The sequence below is a fragment of the Pseudophryne corroboree genome, chromosome 10, assembly GCF_028390025.1.
Source record: "Pseudophryne corroboree isolate aPseCor3 chromosome 10, aPseCor3.hap2, whole genome shotgun sequence".
Taxonomy (NCBI): Eukaryota; Metazoa; Chordata; class Amphibia; order Anura; family Myobatrachidae; genus Pseudophryne; species Pseudophryne corroboree.
The window spans coordinates 328,119,945-328,138,808 of NC_086453.1; the positions used below are offsets into that span (position 1 = coordinate 328,119,945).

General features: G+C 44.9%; 1 protein-coding gene across 1 annotated transcript in view; it reads right to left on the reverse strand.

Moving 5' to 3' along the window:
• Positions 1–1,577: 1,577 nt before the first annotated feature.
• The window catches only part of LOC134965593 (T-cell surface glycoprotein CD3 epsilon chain), a 66,092-nt gene continuing 48,805 nt past the window's right edge, over positions 1,578–18,864 (reverse strand). The window contains exons 3-6 of the mRNA XM_063941946.1: positions 6,803–7,009; positions 5,449–5,610; positions 5,185–5,228; positions 1,578–1,806 (exon numbers count right to left, since the gene is read on the reverse strand). Coding sequence (XP_063798016.1) covers positions 1,750–1,806; positions 5,185–5,228; positions 5,449–5,610; positions 6,803–7,009 — 470 coding nt within the window. The 3' untranslated portion in view covers positions 1,578–1,749. The remainder of the gene's footprint in view (positions 1,807–5,184; positions 5,229–5,448; positions 5,611–6,802; positions 7,010–18,864) is intronic.

The window sequence follows — 18,864 nt, forward strand, 5'->3', positions numbered from 1 at the left end:
ATACTCTCCTTTATGTCTAATCACCTGCATCTTTTTCTCCTTTACTTACCCCTACACCTCTCCCTCCCTGCTACCCCTTCATCCTCTGCTTCTATCTTAACCCCTGCACCTCTCACTCTTGTGCCTCACTCTCCTGCTCCTCTCATTCCCCCATCTCACCTCCTGTGCCTCACTCCACCATACCACCTCCTCTGCCTCAGTCCCCCATATCATCTCCTATGCATCACTCCCCCATATCACCTCCTCTGCCTCAGTCCCCCATATCATCTCCTATGCACATAGCATACGCACAGAGCCTACGCACAGAGCCTATGCACAGAGCCTACACACAGAGCCAACGCACAGAGCCTACACGCAGAGCCTATGCACAGAGCATCCGCACAGAGCATCTGCACAGAGCCTATGCACAGAGCATATGCACAGATCATACGCACAGAGCATATGCACAAATCCTATGCACACAGCCCATGCACAGAGCATACACACAGAGCCCATGCACAAAGAATACACACAGAGCCTATGCACAGAGCATATGCACAGAGCCTACACACAGAGCATCTGCACAGAGCATATGCACAGAGCCTATGCACAGAGCCTATGCACAGAGCATACGCACAGATCATACGCACAGAGCATATGCACAAATCCTATGCACACAGCCCATGCACAGAGCATACACACAGAGCCCATGCACAAAGAATACACACAGAGCCTATGCACAGAGCATATGCACAGAGCCTACACACAGAGCATCTGCACAGAGCATATGCACAGAGCCTATGCACAGAGCCTATGCACAGAGCATACGCACAGATCATACGCACAGAGCATATGCACAGAGCCTACGCACACAGCCTACGCACAGAGCCTACACACAAAGCCTACGCACAGAGCATATGCACAGAGCCTATGCACAGAGCATACGCACAAAGCCGATGCACAGAGCCTACACACAGAGCCTATGCACAGAGCCTATGCACGGAGCATATGCACAGAGCCTACACACAGAGCATATGCACAGAGCCTATACACAGAGCCTATGCACAGAGCCTACGCACAGAGCATATGCACAGAGCCTATGCACAGAGCCTACACACAGAGCATATGCACAGAGCCTATACACAGAGCCTATGCACAGAGCCTACGCACAGAGCATATGCACAGAGCCTACGCACAAAGCATACGCACAGAGCCTATGCACAGAGCATCCGCACAGAGCATCTGCACAGAGCCTATGCACAGAGCATACGCACAGATAATACGCACAGAGCCTACGCACAGAGCATCCGCACAGAGCATACGCAAAGATCATACGCACAGAGCCTACGCACAGAGCATAAGTACAGAGCCTACACACAGAGCCTACGCACAGAGCCTATGTTTTGTAACAGACACTCAGTCGTTCCCTTTGGAGGCCATACTCAGACGGAACATCTGCTCCTGACATAGGGCTGGTGCATTTTTCTATGGTGCAGCCGATGGTGGAGTCTATTAGATCGTTTGGCATTAGGTCTTTAAACCATGGCACAGCTTCATTACAGTGACATTTGACCTTCATTCTACATAAGAGCCTTGCATGCAGACTTTTATTTTATTGCATATATAATGCAGCTGAGTAACACACAGTCTATGACATATATTATTGTCTAACAGCGGCTTTAGTTGTTCTGTAAACAGCTTCAGTGGAGTCATTATACATATAGACATAGGAAAAAAATAAGATACGGTAGTAAATACAGGTCCTGTAGATTATTTAAAAGGTTGGTTCAATCCATCGTACAATTCCCGCCTTCCTCTCTGGATTGGCTGTAATGACAATCACAACAAAAACATCAAACAAACAACTGCTGTCAATTACATTAATAATACGTGATTAGTTATTACTGGTTTAGTTTTCATCAATAGTGAATACAAATTCAGAGCTACAGTACACTGAAGGTCACATCTAAGTGTAAATCCTCAGCTTCATCGCCCTAACCCGCGGGGCCATCATCTTAGCTGCCCACCATAACACTGTAATGATTTCTCATTTATGGTAAGGTCACTTTTAATATGACCAATGTCGTGTCCATACTTGCGCCTGAAAATTATGTTGTGCCTTCGACCACCCTAAAGAATGGGCAAGTCTTCCGGAGCCAACTGCCTGCAGCCGCCCAGTTGGCGAGCAATTATATAATGTGCGCATAATTGCGTCATTGTGGCCCCCATTTCACAGTGCCGGTAATTGCGTCATCTAACCCAGCCTTCCCAGTTTCCCACAACACTCACACCCCCACTCCTGCAGTCGGCAAGTATGGACCATACTGTGTGGTTGTGTCATGTATTTTGTTCTGCATTTTTCCACCAGGTTGAGCCTTTCCTTTTGTGTGGTATACAATCCTAAGGGGGAAATGTACTAAGCAGTGATAAAAGTTGAGAAGTGAGCCAGTGGGGAAGTTGCTCATGGCAACCAATCAGCTGCTCTGAATAATTTTATAGTATGCAAATTCTAAACATTACTTCAATGCTGATTGGTTGCCATGGCCAACTTCTCCACTGGCTGACTTCTCCACCTTTATCACTGCTTAGTACATCTCCCTATAAGTCGGAGAGTAGCGCTCCTGAGGGCAAGTGGATTACAATTGTATGCCCATAACGACCCACGAAGAGCAGCAGAAGGCATCTTAATAGCAACATTAATCCTGCACAGCTTTCCAGTTTATATTTTGTTGAACCTTGGTTTTGATAGGCAATTGTTCCAACAATGGGGGTCATTCCGAGTTGATCGCTAGCTGCCGTTGTTCGCAGCGCATTGATCAGCCTTAAAATCGGCACTTATGCGCATGCGTATGCGGCACAGTGCGCACACGCAATGTACTTTCACAAAAGCCGATGCAGTTTCACACAAGGTCGAGCGACGCTTTTTAGTCGCACTGCTGATCGCTGAGTGATTGTCAGGAATGTGGCGTTTCTGGGAGGTAACTGACCGTTTTCAGGGAGTGTGCTGAAAAACGCAGGCGTGTCAGATACAAACGCAGGCGTGCCTGGGGAAACGGGGGAGTGGCTAGCTGAACGCAGGGCGAGTTCGTGACGTCAAAACAGGAACTAAATAGTCTGAAGTGATCGCATGCTAGGAGTAGGTCTGCAGCTACTCAGAACCTGCTCGAAAATATTTTTGTAGCCGCGCTGCGATCCTTTCGTTCGCACTTCTGCTAAGCTAAGATACACTCCCAGAGGGAGGCGGCTTAGCGTTTGCACGGCTGCTAAAAGCAGCTAGTGAGCGATCAACTCGGAATGAGGGCCTTTGCGACAATGGGCCTTATTCACAGTCAGGATGAAATGCAGTTTGTGATTTTCTTGGGTCACAGGATGGAACTGCTTGCACTGCGCCCGCGCTGCTTTTCTCAATCAGTCTCAAACGTGACTTGAGACTTGCTTGCAGCTAGGGGCTGAGACTGAGTCTGGGATTGGCGTGGAACCACATGAATTGGGCGGGAATGCAACTGTAGCGGGTATGCGATTGCAACTAAAGTACTTTAAGGGCAAGCTCTGGGCATGTAGTCTGAAGTTATAACAAACATGACCGTGGAAAGGTCTCAAACACAGCTTGTGTCTGCTGTGACCCTGGTGGTGTAAGTGTACAGTTCATTCATAGTGATGACTGCAATTGGTCACAAATGTGAAAACCACTCCCATTTAACCAAATGCATGAAACAGTGGGAGCAGTGATTAAACAGGCACATGGCGAGGAACCCTCATTTTGATATACATAAAGAATAATGGGGCAGATTTATTAAGCTCTGTGAAGTGATAAAGTGGAAGGTGATAAAGGACCAACCAGTCAGCTCCTATCTGTCATTTTTCAAACCCAGCTTGTAACATGGAAGTTAGGATCTGATTGGCTGGTCCTTTATCACCTTCCACTTTATCACTTCACCGAGCTTAATAAATCTGCCCCAATGAATGCACAGTTGAGTGAAAGAGAAGCCTGCATATCTATTTCTAAGAGCTGAAATTAATATTATATATATATATATATATATATATATATATATATATATATACTTTGCAAGCAATTCAGATGCTACAAGCCACTAGGGTACTATTAGGTGCATTGTCCAGCCATTGGCTTCAATATATTTCCATTGTGTGCTGCAATTTTTAGCTATGCCTCCAGTTGCTATCCAGTCTCATCTCAGCCAGGTTCCACAAGGGAAGGGAGCCGCAACCAAGGGGAGGTACGGTAGTTGCAGCACGAGGTCTGCCGAGGAAACTGACTCTATATAGGTCACAGAAATGCGACTTTAAAAAAAAAAAAAAGCACATTGCAATTGCACGACCAACTGACAAAAGGCCCAATTCAGACCCGATTGCTGTAGTGCGAATTCGCAAGGCGGAGGATTATCGATTGACCGCGCATGCATATGGATCGTAGTGCGCATGCGCGAGGCCAAACTGTGAAAGAATTCAGCGCCATTTGACCGCTAGGCATACGCAGGTTGATTGACAGGAAGCGGACGTTTGGCGGTGGTAACTGGCCGTTTTCTGGGAGTGTCAGGAAAAATGCAGGCGTTCCCAAGCGTTTTCAGGGAGGGTGTGCGACGTCAGCTCTGAATAAGAATGTTTCTATCACACTGTAGGGTAGGTCCTGGGCTATGCACAGACTGCACAGACTGGGAAGATTATGAGATGGTGAGTGATTTGTGAACGGATTTGCAGCTGGCCAGCGTTTGCACAGCTTTTCACACGCCGTACGCAGACTTGCACGGAACAGATTTTCACGACTATCTGATCGCAAACCTCTGCAAATTCGCAGAGGAGCGATCAGGTCTGAATGGGGCCCTTGATAAAAGTCCAATGTGTCTGGAAACCCCCTATGTCATGGCTGTTTGACATAAGATTGGATGTCACTTAATCCTATAGTTTCCTATATTGAATAGAAGTGGCCTCTTTTAATGGCTTTGTAACAGCTTGTCACATATTGGGCCAGATGCATCATCGCTTGGAAATTGATAAAATGGAGAGTGAAAAAGTACCAGCCAATCAGCTCCTAACTGCCATTTTTCAAACACAGCCTGTTACATGGCAGGTGGGACCTGATTGGCTGGCACTTTTTCACTCTCCATTTTATCACTTTCCAAACGATAATGCATCTAGCCCACTGGCTATAACAAAGGGCACCCTCAGAAACTGTATTATATTTACCTCATAATCGGGATTAGGAACAGGCGGGGGAACTTCTTTTCTGCCTGTTGAAGAAAAGAAGATGGATAAAAATAGCAAAGGATAACGTTCAGTTGTGGATCCACCTATCCCATCAGAAATGACATTAGCCAGGCTTATGTAATGTAAAATGCTCATACAGTATACTTCATGTTTACCCAGCTCCCGTGTCCCCTGAGGCAGGTACCCTAGTCTTTCACTGATCAGACTTTATGCTGTCTCACTCGTCCTTTTTCCCCATGCTACCTTTCTTATGTCCTCCATTTCCAAATCCTCCTTCTCTGGTGCGTCCAGATTTTCTCCTGCAGCCAAAATAGATGATGAAGGACACACCAATTGTGACCAGGCCGTCAGCAATCAGGATAACGGCCACCATAATAATAGAGACATCTGTGCAGGTTTCACACACTGTAGGGGACAGCAGAAGGTTACTGAGGTTACTACACCTGGCTCAAGACAAGTACAGAGCTTAGGCTGCTGGGATCCCAAAAATGATTCCTTTCCGCTGTGATATGCAGTTATAAGGAATAAGGGCCCACTACCACCAATGATAACTAGGCCCCGTTCACTGGGAATAATGTTTAAACGGGTTCAGTTATATTAGGTCGACAGTCCCAATGTCAAAATTCATAGGCCCCGGTTTATCAAGCCTTGGACAGTGATAAATAGTACGGTGATAAAGTACAAACCAATCAGTTCCTAACTGTCATGTTGCAGGCTGTGTTTGAAAAATGACAATTAGAACCTGATCGTATGGTACTGTGGGGGTTATTCCGACCCGATTGCATGCGGTGGCTGCATTGCGCAGGCACGTCGTTGCGCAGGTGCGTCGTTGCCCGGTGACGGCCGTCACCAGGCAGCGACGCTGCGAGCGAAGAAAAAGCAATCACAGCGGCGACCGCAAGAAGATTGACAGGAGGAAGGCGGATCCGGGCGGCAACACGCCGTTTTTGGGGACTGGTGAGTCCAACGCAGGCGTGTCCAGGCGTTTGGTGGGCGGATGTCTGACGTCAATTCCGGGACCTGCATCGCTGGATCGATCACACAGGGTAAGTAACTCATACCCTGGTCTTCTTTTACAGGAAACTTTTTTAGCATAGCAGGGGTGCACAAGCGTTCGCAGCCCTGCTATGCAGAAATACACTCCCCCATAGGCGGCGTCTAGTTGATCGCAGGGGCAGCACAAAGTTGCTACGTGCGATCAACTCGGGATGTCCCCCTGTATCACCGTGGAATTTATGACTCTCCAAGTCGTGATAAATCTGGGCCTTAATATCGACATGAGAATTTCAACATGTTCAGCACGCCGACATTAATCAAGTCAACATACTGTAGTCACACTGATGACAACGTATGTTTCAAGTAACCCTAACCCCGAACCCTAACGGTAATGCTGTAATATTCTCTATGTCAATTTGACATATGTTAACATTTGGGGGAGGGGATTTCAATTGGGTGCAAAGTTTATTGAGGTAAAAAACCTTGATGGCCTTGTGCTCGATTTTGGATTATCACGGGTATGCGCAGTCCCGATACCCTCTATTCAGTACTGAAAACCCTGCGGAGCAGGAATAAAAAATAAAATAAACATGCTCCTTACCATAGGCATGCAGGTAGAGGTATTTATTTTCACAGTTATATAATCCATTATCTGAAGAAGAATAAGAATACAGTCCGTGTTCTTCTTTATTTGAGCTTTTAGCTACATTGTCTTTCTTCAGAGTTGTCTCTCCTTCCTTAGGACAGGTGATCATGACTGATAGCCCGGTGATATGAACCTTGAATTTATGGTTATGATATGAGGGTGCTATATAACGGAAGAAGAAGAGGAGAGTGTTCATAAAGGAAGAAAGAGAGATAAACATCAGAGAGTGGAAAGAGCAATAATGGCAGATAAATGAAATACAGGCAATGGAACGTGATATATGTACACTTACAAATAATCCCTGACCAACAGGGATGGTCACTGTCCTGTAACATGTGTTAGTAAAGGTATACTTTGATTTATTTATTTTTTTACTTTATTTTTAACCAGAAGGATATATTAGAGAATTCACATACAACAGATTCCAAATTGAGTCATTTTATTCCAGCAACAAAGATTTCAGCGAAACATGAAGTTTATAAATAAAATTTACAATATTCTAAAAGAAAACATGAAATGTAGTTTACACACACTCATATAGCTGAGTAATTAAGTAGTTACTGTAAGTTGTAGAGCCAGCTCTAGGTGGGTCCTCCTACATTGTGACTTCAATAGAACCAAACAGCCCCTCATGGAGCGTTAGGTCCCGGGCAACTTTCTGGCGCCAAATGTCTTTCTCGCTCAAAATGTGTTTATTCAAACAAATAAAACAACTGGAAATGACAAAACTACTTTGCTAGATTGCACTGATCAATTTGCGACAATTTTACATCTGTGTGTGAATGATGCTGACTGTATAAGGAGTGTTGCAATGCAGCTGCTGCGACTTTATCTCATGCCAAGTTCCGTGGGATCATCTGCCACTTTGTACGTGTTTAAGACTAGTTCATGTGCGGTTACAGTCGCAGTACAGAATATCTTATACGCTGTTGGTGGTGTTTCGCTGCGTCTATAATGCCAATAGGACACGCAATTTCAAGTAAAAGACACTACACTGCACCTCTCGGAGCGGCTCAGTGCACCGGGCCTCTCACGCCGTATACCGTATTGAGGTTAGGACACATCTGTATACATACTGAACTATTGGCATACATCTATCTGTGCGACAACACATGGGAAGATTGTTAATTTCTTATGGTAACTTGGCTGACTTAATAATCAGGCAAAATGGGAAAATGTCCCTGTCCCACCATGACAAGGGGCAGAGCCGGCCCTAACCAATATGATGCCCTAGGCAAGATTTTGGCTGGTGCCCCCTAGCACCACCGCTGGTTCCGCCTCTGACCTGACATCTCTTTCCCAGCACCATCACCCCTCACCCATAGCAGTCCTTATTTTGGTGTTTGTACCCCCTATATTTTGGGAACAGCCCAAAAAGGGGGGTGTTTTTGCTGGCAAGGGGCATGGCCACACAATAGTTACCCCAATTACGCCACACAGTACTGCAACTTCATTCACATTTGATCATGCAATAGTGTCCATAATTCATATTACATCCCACAGTAGTATCACTTTACCTTATAAATGTTACTCCTCACAGTAGAGCCCCTTATTCACAATACATCACACTGAATTGCTCCTTATTCACATTACACCACACCCTATTGCTCTTTATTCACATCAGATGACACAGTAGTGCCTTTTCTATTTGCAACGCCACATAGTAGAGCACCTTATACACATAATGCCACACATTAGTAATGCATTTATGCACATAATTCCACACAGTAATGCCCCTTACACATATGAGACTCATTAATGTCCTTATAAACATAATGCGCCTTACACATTATGACATCCTTTATTAATGCCCTTTTACACATAATGTCCCTTACACATATGCTGCACATTATTAATGCACTTATACACATAATGACACACATAGTGCCCCTACACATTTGCTGCACATTATTAGTGCCCCTATACACATAATGACACGCATACAATAGTACCCTTTTACACATATGCCGCACATTATTAATGCCCTTATACACATAATGACACGCATAGTGCCCCTTACATATATTCCGAACACTACTGCACAACCAACCCACTCACATGCACACAGCAATCACACTGCCACTAACACTGTGACCTCTGCCTCTGCTTGGATACAGATGTGTCCTCCTAAATCTTGCCTCAATGCTAACGTCTGGCATCTTTTTTTAATCAAAATGCATCTTATTTTGGCTAGGATGCACAAGCAGCTTCTACTGATTAAAATGATATGCAGCATGATTATATACTGTGGCTGTGTCTACATATGAAATGCTACACACAGAATATAGGCATGCCACATATCATTTTAATCAGCAGAAGCTGCTGATGCCCCATGGCATATCAAATGCCCTAGGCAATTGCCTAGTTTGCCTATACCTATGGCCGGCTCTGACAAGGGGAGTCCAACTGCAAAGGCAAACAGGCACTGTTCTGAAGAGATACCACTACTGAATAGAGGTGAGTCACCAAGTTTCTGTGCTAAAGTCTGAAGATAAGCCAAGAATATTTCTTTGCCAGGAAAACCGGGGTCAACGTTTGGTGTTAAAGGGTCCTTAAAAAATAACCCAGGTCCAGATACCCAGGAATCCGACCTTGGTAGCTCAGGAAGGACCCGGGTAACCTGTGGTGCAAATTGAGCCTGGTAGCCTGTGGTGGTGACTCGGGGTCCGGCAGCTCACGGACTGGTAGTCAATCAGGAGCGGCCACAGCAGTAGCTCCTGACTGACTGCAGGTCCACGAGCTCCGATTGGCTAGCCACCAGATCATCATATTGACAATTATTTATTGGAGCCCCCCAAAAGTTAGTTGTTCTTGAGCCTTCACAAACCATAATACTGCCATGACTGCTCTGATGGATCTGCCACCACAAAACAGACTGACTGACTCAATATTATGTTCTATTAAGTATAACAATTCGCATGTGGAATTAAACAGACTGGACTTGGCACGCTCTGTGTCACACTATATGTGACCAGAGCCGGCCATAGGCATAGGCAAACTAGGCAATTGCCTAGGGCATTTGATATGCCTAGGGGCATCAGCAGCTTCTGCTGATTAAAATGATATGTGGCATGCCTATATTCTGTGTGAAGCATTTCATATGCAGATACAGCCACAGTCTCACACAGTATATAGGCATGCTGCATATCAGTTTAATCAGCAGAAGCTGCTTGTGCATCCTAGCCACATAGCAATGCAAATAAGATGGAGCAATGGACTCCTTTTTTCAGGTCCATTTTCATATACAGTCCAGTCGCAGACCTATCGCACACTGCACACCAGGTCTGTTCTTCTTTCTTTTATTTTTAATTTTATTTTTATTTTATTTATATTTTCATCATTATAGAACCATGGCCATACAACTAAGGGCTAACTGCCCTCTTCCAAAATGGCGCCGCGGACCTCAGTGTTTCCTTTCCGTCCCAGCACTTCCCCTGGCTGCAGATATCAGCTGTTCACAGCATCCACTCACACCAATTACCCAGCCTCCTTTTTCATTGGATACAGTCCTAATCAGGAGGTATAAATCTCCTAGCTTTTCACACACAGACCCAGGAAGTGAGCAAGCCCCACAGGGGTGAAACATGTTTTCCATTCCAATGGGTCCTGTTTTGTCCAACTGCAAGTGATTCACTCCTAGCCTCAGGTCAGATCATTCCATCCTGCCATTCTGGGCTAATTTTTGCCCAGCTGTCATAGAAATTGTATCTATATCCGTGCAGCTTCATTTATGCCTTTTTCCAGGCTTATGCATCTTAGTTTATTGCATCAGGATTAAAAACTGCATTTTATAGGAAAGAAATACTGCATTCTTCTTTGACTTTCCTCCTGCAGATCCTGTTGTCATATTGCTGCATGGGTTATATGAGAATTTCATGTCTATTTCCCTATATCCTAATGATTATAACAGCTCCAATTCACACAAAGTGTTTCTAATGACACCCATGTCACTAGTGATTATTTCATTGCATATACCAGTACTATTTATTTGTATCTACAATTATCTTTGACATATTTTCTGTTCCTTACACCAGTACCAATGTACACATATATATAAAAAAAAAAAAAAAATTCTTGATCCGTGTTTCTTTATCCATTTGTATCTATACGGACGGGTAATTTTTATCACCCGTTCCTAATAACTACAGCCTAATTGATCTCCATTATCCTTTCTAGGGTTTTTTTCATAAATCTATATATCTTCGTTTTTTTTCATAAATCTATATATCTTCCTTTTTCGTGGACTCTCATTTGTGATCCAGGGACACAATACCACCGGTGTGGGACTTGATGTCTCCTGCCTAACACAAAAAGCAGATCCACACTGTATCTATAAGACCCAGCTAATTATCCCCCCCTATATAGGTGCACTCTCATTGGACGTCTGACCAAATCCTTCTACTATCAAACCACACTGCTAATGCCCGATCTCGTCCGATCTTGGAAGCGAAACAGTGTGGGCTGAGTTAGTACCTGAGGTGGAGACTCACAGGGAATACTCAGTGTTGTAGAACATCAATCATTGCATATGATGTGTGGTATGTGACTCCAACAGCAGCATCACCATTTGTTCCTATCCTTTTCTTTCTTTACCCTGGTATATCCTTTGATTTGTTTCTATTATTACTTATTGCCATAATAGCTGTTATTTCTTCATTAGGATTATGACAGAATCTAAAATCAATTGACTTAATTGATCTCATTAATACAGATCATCTGTACTGGCCGGGTGAGAAAGGGTTTATGACTTGCAGTGTCTCTACCCCTCTCCATCTCATTTCCTGAGGCAGGACCAGAACATTTTTATCTGGGATCATTCACATCTCCTCAACCAGGGGCAATTATATTCTTAATATTTCCAAATAAATTTTGTTTTATCTGCTGACTAATCAACCTAGTGTTATTCATTCTAGTTATTTAACTACCATTAATGAGTGCGCCCACACAAGAGCCTTCTTCTTTCTCCCTTTTGTTTATCACACAGTATATAGGCATGCTGCATATCAGTTTAATCAGCAGAAGCTGCTTGTGCATCCTAGCCACATAGCAATGCAAATAAGATGCATTTTCATTAGAAAAAGGTGCCAAACGTTAGCATTGAGGCAAGATTTATGAGGACACATCTGTATCCAGGCAGAGGCAGAGGTCACAGTGTTAGTGGCAGTGTGATTGCTGTGTGCATGTGAGTGGGTTGGTTGTGCAGTAGTGTTCGGAATATGTGTAAGGAGCATTATGTGTGTCATGTAAAAATGCATTAATAATGTGCAACATATGTGTAAGGGGCACTATGCATGTCATTATGTGTATAAGGGCATTTAGAATGTGCGGCATATGTGTAAAAGGGTACTACTGTATGTGTGTCATTATGTTAATAGGGTCACTAATAATGTGCAGCAAATGTGTAGGGGGCACTATGTGTGTCATTATGTGTATAAGGGCATTAATAATGTACGGCATATGTGTAAGGGACATTATGTGTGTCATTATGTGTATAGGGGCACTAATGTGCAGCAAATGTGTAGGGGGCACTATGTGTAAAAGGGCATTAATAAAGGTTGTCATAATGTGTAAGGTGCATTATATTTATAAGGACATTAATAATGTGTCTCATATGTGTAAGGGGCATTACTGTGTGGTATTATGTGTATGAATGCAATTCAGTGTGATGTAGTGTGAATAAGGGACACTACTGTGAGGAGTAACGTTTATAAGGTAAAGTGATACTACTGTGGGGTGTAATATGAATTATGGACACTATCACATGATCAAATGTGAATGAAGTTGCAGTACTGTGTGACGTAATTGGAATTGGGGTTACTATTGCTGGAGATTTTAATCAGACTGACTTACAGTCGGTCTTACCTAAATTTTATAAAAATATTCAGGTGCCAACACGTGGCGATAATATTTTAGATCAGGTATACACAAATATGGATCTTGCTTATGAGACTGTTGTCCTCCCACATATTGGGACATCAGACCATGTTTCCCTGTTCCTGATCCCTAAGTATATACCTCTGGTAAAACGGGTTAGGCCCACAAAGAAAACTATTACTGTTTGGCCGGAAAATGCTGTAGAAAGGCTCCAGGACTCTTTAGCTTTTACAAATTGGGAGTTGTTAATTGAGGAGTCCATGAGGAGCGGGTCTATTGATATTGATCTATTAGCTATTTCGGTGATAGGCTATATAAACTGCTGCACTGAAAGTGTTACATCCAAGCGGTGCTTTAAAGTCTTTGCGAACGAGAAACCCTGGTTAAACTCCGAAGTCCGCTCATTGTTAAAGTCAAGGGACATAGCTTTTAAAACAGGGGATAAGGAAGCATACTCAATGGCCAGAGCAGATTTGAGGAGAGGGATAAAAAAGGCTAAAAGGGAATTTTCAACTGAAATGGAGGTCAAGTTAAAACAGTGCAATGACACTAAGAGTATGTGGCGTAGCCTGCAAGATATTACGGATTATAAACCTAGGAAGGTGGTGTCAAGTGCAGTAAATAGCACTATGGCGGAAGATTTAAATGTCTTCTATTCAAGATTTGACAGACATGATTCAACTAGTGTTGAAGCGGTTGGGATTAGACCTGGTGAGGCCTCGTTAGTCTTGGATGAGCAAGAGGTGCTGAAGTGTCTAAGAGGTGTTAGTACGGGCAAATCCGCTGGCCCAGATGGGATTCATGGGAAAGTTCTTAGGAAATGTTGTAATGAATTAGCTGGGATTTTTACAGTATTATTTAATATCTCTTTGCAGGTCTGTAAAATACCCAAGTGTTTTAAGCATACAGAAATCATCCCCCTACCCAAAAAGGGTGTACCAAAGTGCTTGGATGATTATCGGCCCATTGCGCTAACTTCATTAGTTATGAAATGCTTCGAACGGCTGATGTTAAAACATATTAAATCCCACTTTCCTGCGAACTTTGATCCTTTTCAATTTGCGTATCGGCAGAATAGGTCTACAGAGGACGCAGCCCTGACTGTTTTACATCAGGCACAGACCCATTTAGAGAAGAAAGGGACCTATGTGAGAATTTTATTTGTGGATTTTAGTTCCGCATTTAATACTATTGTACCAACATCTTTGGTCTCGAAGCTTTTTAACCTAGGCGTAAACGGGTTCACGTGCAATTGGATTTTAAATTTTTTGACAGCAAGGCCGCAAGTAGTTAGGCTTGGTAAATTTATGTCTAGTGAGATCTGTATAAGTACGGGGGTTCCACAAGGGTGCGTTTTGAGCCCGTTATTATATTCTCTATTTCTCTATCGTCCTAAGTGGATGCTGGGGTTCCTGAAAGGACCATGGGGAATAGCGGCTCCGCAGGAGACAGGGCACAAAAAAGTAAAGCTTTTACCAGATCAGGTGGTGTGCACTGGCTCCTCCCCCTATGACCCTCCTCCAGACTCCAGTTAGATTTTTGTGCCCGGCCGAGAAGGGTGCAATCTAGGTGGCTCTCCTAAAGAGCTGCTTAGAGAAAGTTTAGCTAGGTTTTTTATGTTACAGTGATTCCTGCTGGCAACAGGATCACTGCAGCGAGGGACTGAGGGGAGAAGGAGTCAACTCACCTGCGTGCAGGATGGATTGGCTTCTTGGCTACTGGACATCAAGCTCCAGAGGGACGATCACAGGTACAGCCTGGATGGTCACCGGAGCCGCGCCGCCGGCCCCCTTGCAGATGCTGAAGACAGAAGAGGTCCAGAATCGGCGGCTGAAGACTCCTGCAGTCTTCTAAAGGTAGCGCACAGCACTGCAGCTGTGCGCCATTTTCCTCTCAGCACACTTCACACAACAGTCACTGAGGGTGCAGAGCGCTGGGGGGGGCGCTCTGAGAGGCAAATAAAAACCTTATTAGAGGCAAAAAATACCTCACATATAGCCCACAGAGGCTATATGGAGATATTTAACCCCTGCCTAACTTCAAAAATAGCGGGAGACGAGCCCGCCGAAAAAGGGGCGGGGCCTATCTCCTCAGCACACAGCGCCATTTTCTCTCACAGAAAAGCTGGAGAGAAGGCTCCCAGGCTCTCCCCTGCACTGCACTACAGAAACAGGGTTAAAACAGAGAGGGGGGGCACTGATTTTGGCGATATTGTGTATATATATAAAAGATGCTATAAGGGAGAAACACTTATATAAGGTTGTCCCTATATAATTATAGCGTTTTTGGTGTGTGCTGGCAGACTCTCCCTCTGTCTCCCCAAAGGGCTAGTGGGTCCTGTCCTCTGTCAGAGCATTCCCGGTGTGTGTGCTGTGTGTCGGTACGTGTGTGTCGACATGTATGAGGACGATGTTGGTGAGGAGGCGGAGAAATTGCCTGTAATGGTGATGTCACTCTCTAGGGAGTCGACACCGGAATGGATGGCTTATTTAGAGAATTACGTGAGAATGTCAACACGCTGCAAGGTCGGTTGACGACATGAGACGGCCGACAATCTATTAGGACCGGTCCAGGCGTCTCAGAAACACCGTCAGGGGTTTTAAAAACGCCCATTTACCTCAGTCGGTCGACACAGACACAGACACGGACACTGAATACAGTGTCGACGGTGAATAAACAAACGTATTTCTCATTAGGGCCACACGTTAAGGGCAATGAAGGAGGTGTTACGTGTTTCTGATACTACAAGTACCACAAGAAAGGGTATTATGTGGGAGTGAAAAAACTACCTGTAGTTTTTCCTGAATCAGATAAAATAAAATGAAGTGTGTGATGATGCGTAGGGTTACCCCGATAGCAAATATTGGCGTTATACCCTTTCCCGCCAGAAATTAGGGTACGTTGGGAAACACCCCTTAGGGTGATAAGGCGCTCACACGCTTATCAAGTGGCGTTACCGTCTCCAGATACGGCCGCCCTCAAGGAGCCAGCTGATAGGAAGCTGGAAAAATATCCTAAAAAGTATATACACACATACGGTGGTTATACTGCGACCAGCGATCGCCATCAGCCTGGAGATGCAGTGCTGGGTTGGCTTGGTCGGATTCCCTGACTGAAAATATTTTATTCATGTAGAGCATTTAATAGGATGCATTCTATATATATGTATGTGAGATGCACAGAGGGATATTTGCTCTCTGGCATCAAGATAAGTGCGTTGTCCATATCTCCCAGAAGATGTCAGGGACACGACAGTGGTCAGGTGATACAGATCCCATACGGCAGATGGAAGTATTGCTGTATAAAGGGAAGGAGTTATTTGGGGGTCGGTCCATCGGACCTGGGGACCACAGCAACAGCTGGGAAATCCAACCTTTTTTACCCCAAGTTACATCTCAGCTAAAAAAGACACCGTCTTTTCAGCCTCAATCTTTCCTTTCCCATGAGGGCATGCAGGCAAAAGGCCAGTCATATCTGCCCAGACATAGAGGTAAGGGAAGTAGACTGCAGCAGGCAGCCCTTTCCCAGGAAAAGAAGCCCTCCACCGCGTCTGCCAAGTCCTCAGCATGACGCTGGGGCCGTGCAAGCGGACTCAAGGTGGGGGGGTAGTCTCAAGAGTCTCAGGGCGCAGTGGGATCACTCGCAAGTTGACCCCTAGATCGTACGAGTATTATCCCAGGGGTAAAGATTGGAGAGTCGAGACATCTTCTCCTCGCAGGTTCCTGAAGTCTGCTTTACCAACGGCTCCCTCCGACAGGGAGGCAGCATTGGAAACAATTCACAAGCTGTATATCCAGCAGGTGATAATCAAAGTACCCCTCCTACGACAAGGAAAAGGGTATTATTTTTCCACACTATATTGTGGTACTGAAGCCAGACGGCTTGGTGACACATAGTCTAAATCTAAAATGTTTTGAACACTTACATAAAAGGTTCAAATCGAGATAAAGTCACTCAGAGCAGTGATAGCGAACCGGAAAAAAGGGGACTATATGGTGTCCCTGGACATCAAGGATTACCTCCATGTCCAAATTTTGTCCTTCTCATCAAGGGTACCTCTGGTTCGTGGTACAGAACTGTCAATATCAGTTTCAGACGATGCCGTTTGAATTATCCACGGCACCCCGGGCCTTTTTACCAAGGTAATGGCCGAAAAGATGTTTCTTCAAAGAAAAAAGGCATCTAAATTATCCCTTACTTGCACGACCTAAAAAGGGCAAGTTCCAGAGAACAGTTGGAGGTCGGAAGAGCACTATCTAAAGTAGTTCTTCGACGGCACGACTGGATTCTAAATATTCCAAGAATCGCAGCTGTTTTCCGACGATACGTCTGCTGTTCCTAGGGATGATTCTGGACACGGTTCAGAAAAAGGTTTTTCTTCCCGAGGAAAAAGCCAAGGAGTTATCCGACCTGTCAGGAACCTCCTAAAACCAGGAAAGGTGTCTGTACATCAATGCACAAGAGTCCTGGGAAAAATGGTGGCTTTTTACGAAGCAATTCCATTAGGCAGATTCCATGCAAGAATTTTCCAAAGGGATCTGTTGGACAAATGGTCAGGGTCGCATCCTCAGATGCACCTGCGAATAACCCTGTCGCCAAGGACAAGGGTATATCTTCTGTGGTGGTTGCAAAAGGCTCATCTATTGGAGGGCCGCAGATTCGGCATACAGGATTTGATCCTGGTGACCACGGACGCCAGCCTGAGAGGTTGGGGAGCAGTCACACAAGGAAGAAACTTCCAGGGGGTATGGACGAACCTGGAAAAGTCTCTTCACATAAACATTCTGGTACTAAGAGCAATCTAAAATGCTCTAAGCCAGGCGGAACCACTCCTGCAAGGAAAACCGGTGTTGATTCAGTCGGACAACATCACGGCGGTCGCCCATGTAAACAGACAGGGCGGCACAAGAAGCAGGAGTGCAATGGCAGAAGCTGCCAAGATTCTTCGCTGGGCGGAGAATCACGTAATAGCACTGTCAGCAGTGTTCTTCCCGGGCGTGGACAACTGGGAAGCAGACTTCCTCAGCAGACACGATATTCACCCGGGAGAGGGGGGTCTTCATCCAGAAGTCTTCCACATGCTAATAAACTGTTGGGAAAGACCAATGGTAGACATGATGGCGTCTCGCCTCAACAAGAAACTGGACAAGTATTGCGCCAGGTCAAGAGATCCACAGGCAATAGCTGTGGACGCACTGGTAACACCTTGGGTGTACAAATCAGTATATGTGTTTCCTCCTCTGCCTCTCATACCAACGGTATTGAAGATTATACGGTGAAGAGGAGTAAGAACAATACTAGTGGCTCCGGATTGGCCAAGAAGGACTTGGTACCCGGAACTTCAAGAGTTGGTCACGGACGACCCGTGCCCTCTACTTCTGAGAAGGGACCTGCTACAACAGGGTCCCTGTCTCTTTCAAGACTTACCGCGGCTGCGTTTGACGGCATGGCGGTTGAACGCCAGATCCTAAAAGGGAAAGGCATTCCAGAAGAAGTCATTCCTACCTTGATTAAGGCAAGGAAGGAAGTCACCGCGAAACATTATCACCGCATTTGGCGAAAATATGTCGCGTGGTGCGAGGATCGGAGTGTTCCGACGGAGGAATTTCAACTGGGTCGTTTCCTACATTTCCTACAATCAGGATTGTCTATGGGTCTCAAATTGAGATCTATTAAGGTTCAAATTTCGGCCCTGTCAATATTCTTCCAAAAAGAATTGGCCTCAGTTCCTGAGGTACAGACTTTTGTTAAAGGAGTACTGCATATACAGCCTCCTGTGGTGCCTCCGGTGGCACCGTGGGATCTAAATGTAGTTTTAGATTTCCTCAAATCCCATTGGTTTGAACCATTGAATAAGGTGGATTTTAAATATCTCACATGGAAAGTGACTATGTTACTGGCCCTGGCTTCCGCCAGGAAAGTATCTGAATTGGCGGCTTTATCTTATAAAAGCCCTTATCTAATCTTCCATTCGGATAGGGCAGAACTGAGGACTCGTCCGCATTTTCTCCCTAAGGTGGTATCAGCGTTTCACCTGAACCAACCTATTGTGGTGCCTGCGGCCACTGGCGACTTGGAGGACTCCAAGTTGTTGGACGTTGTCAGAGCCTTAAAAATATACATTTCAAGGACGGCTGAAGTCA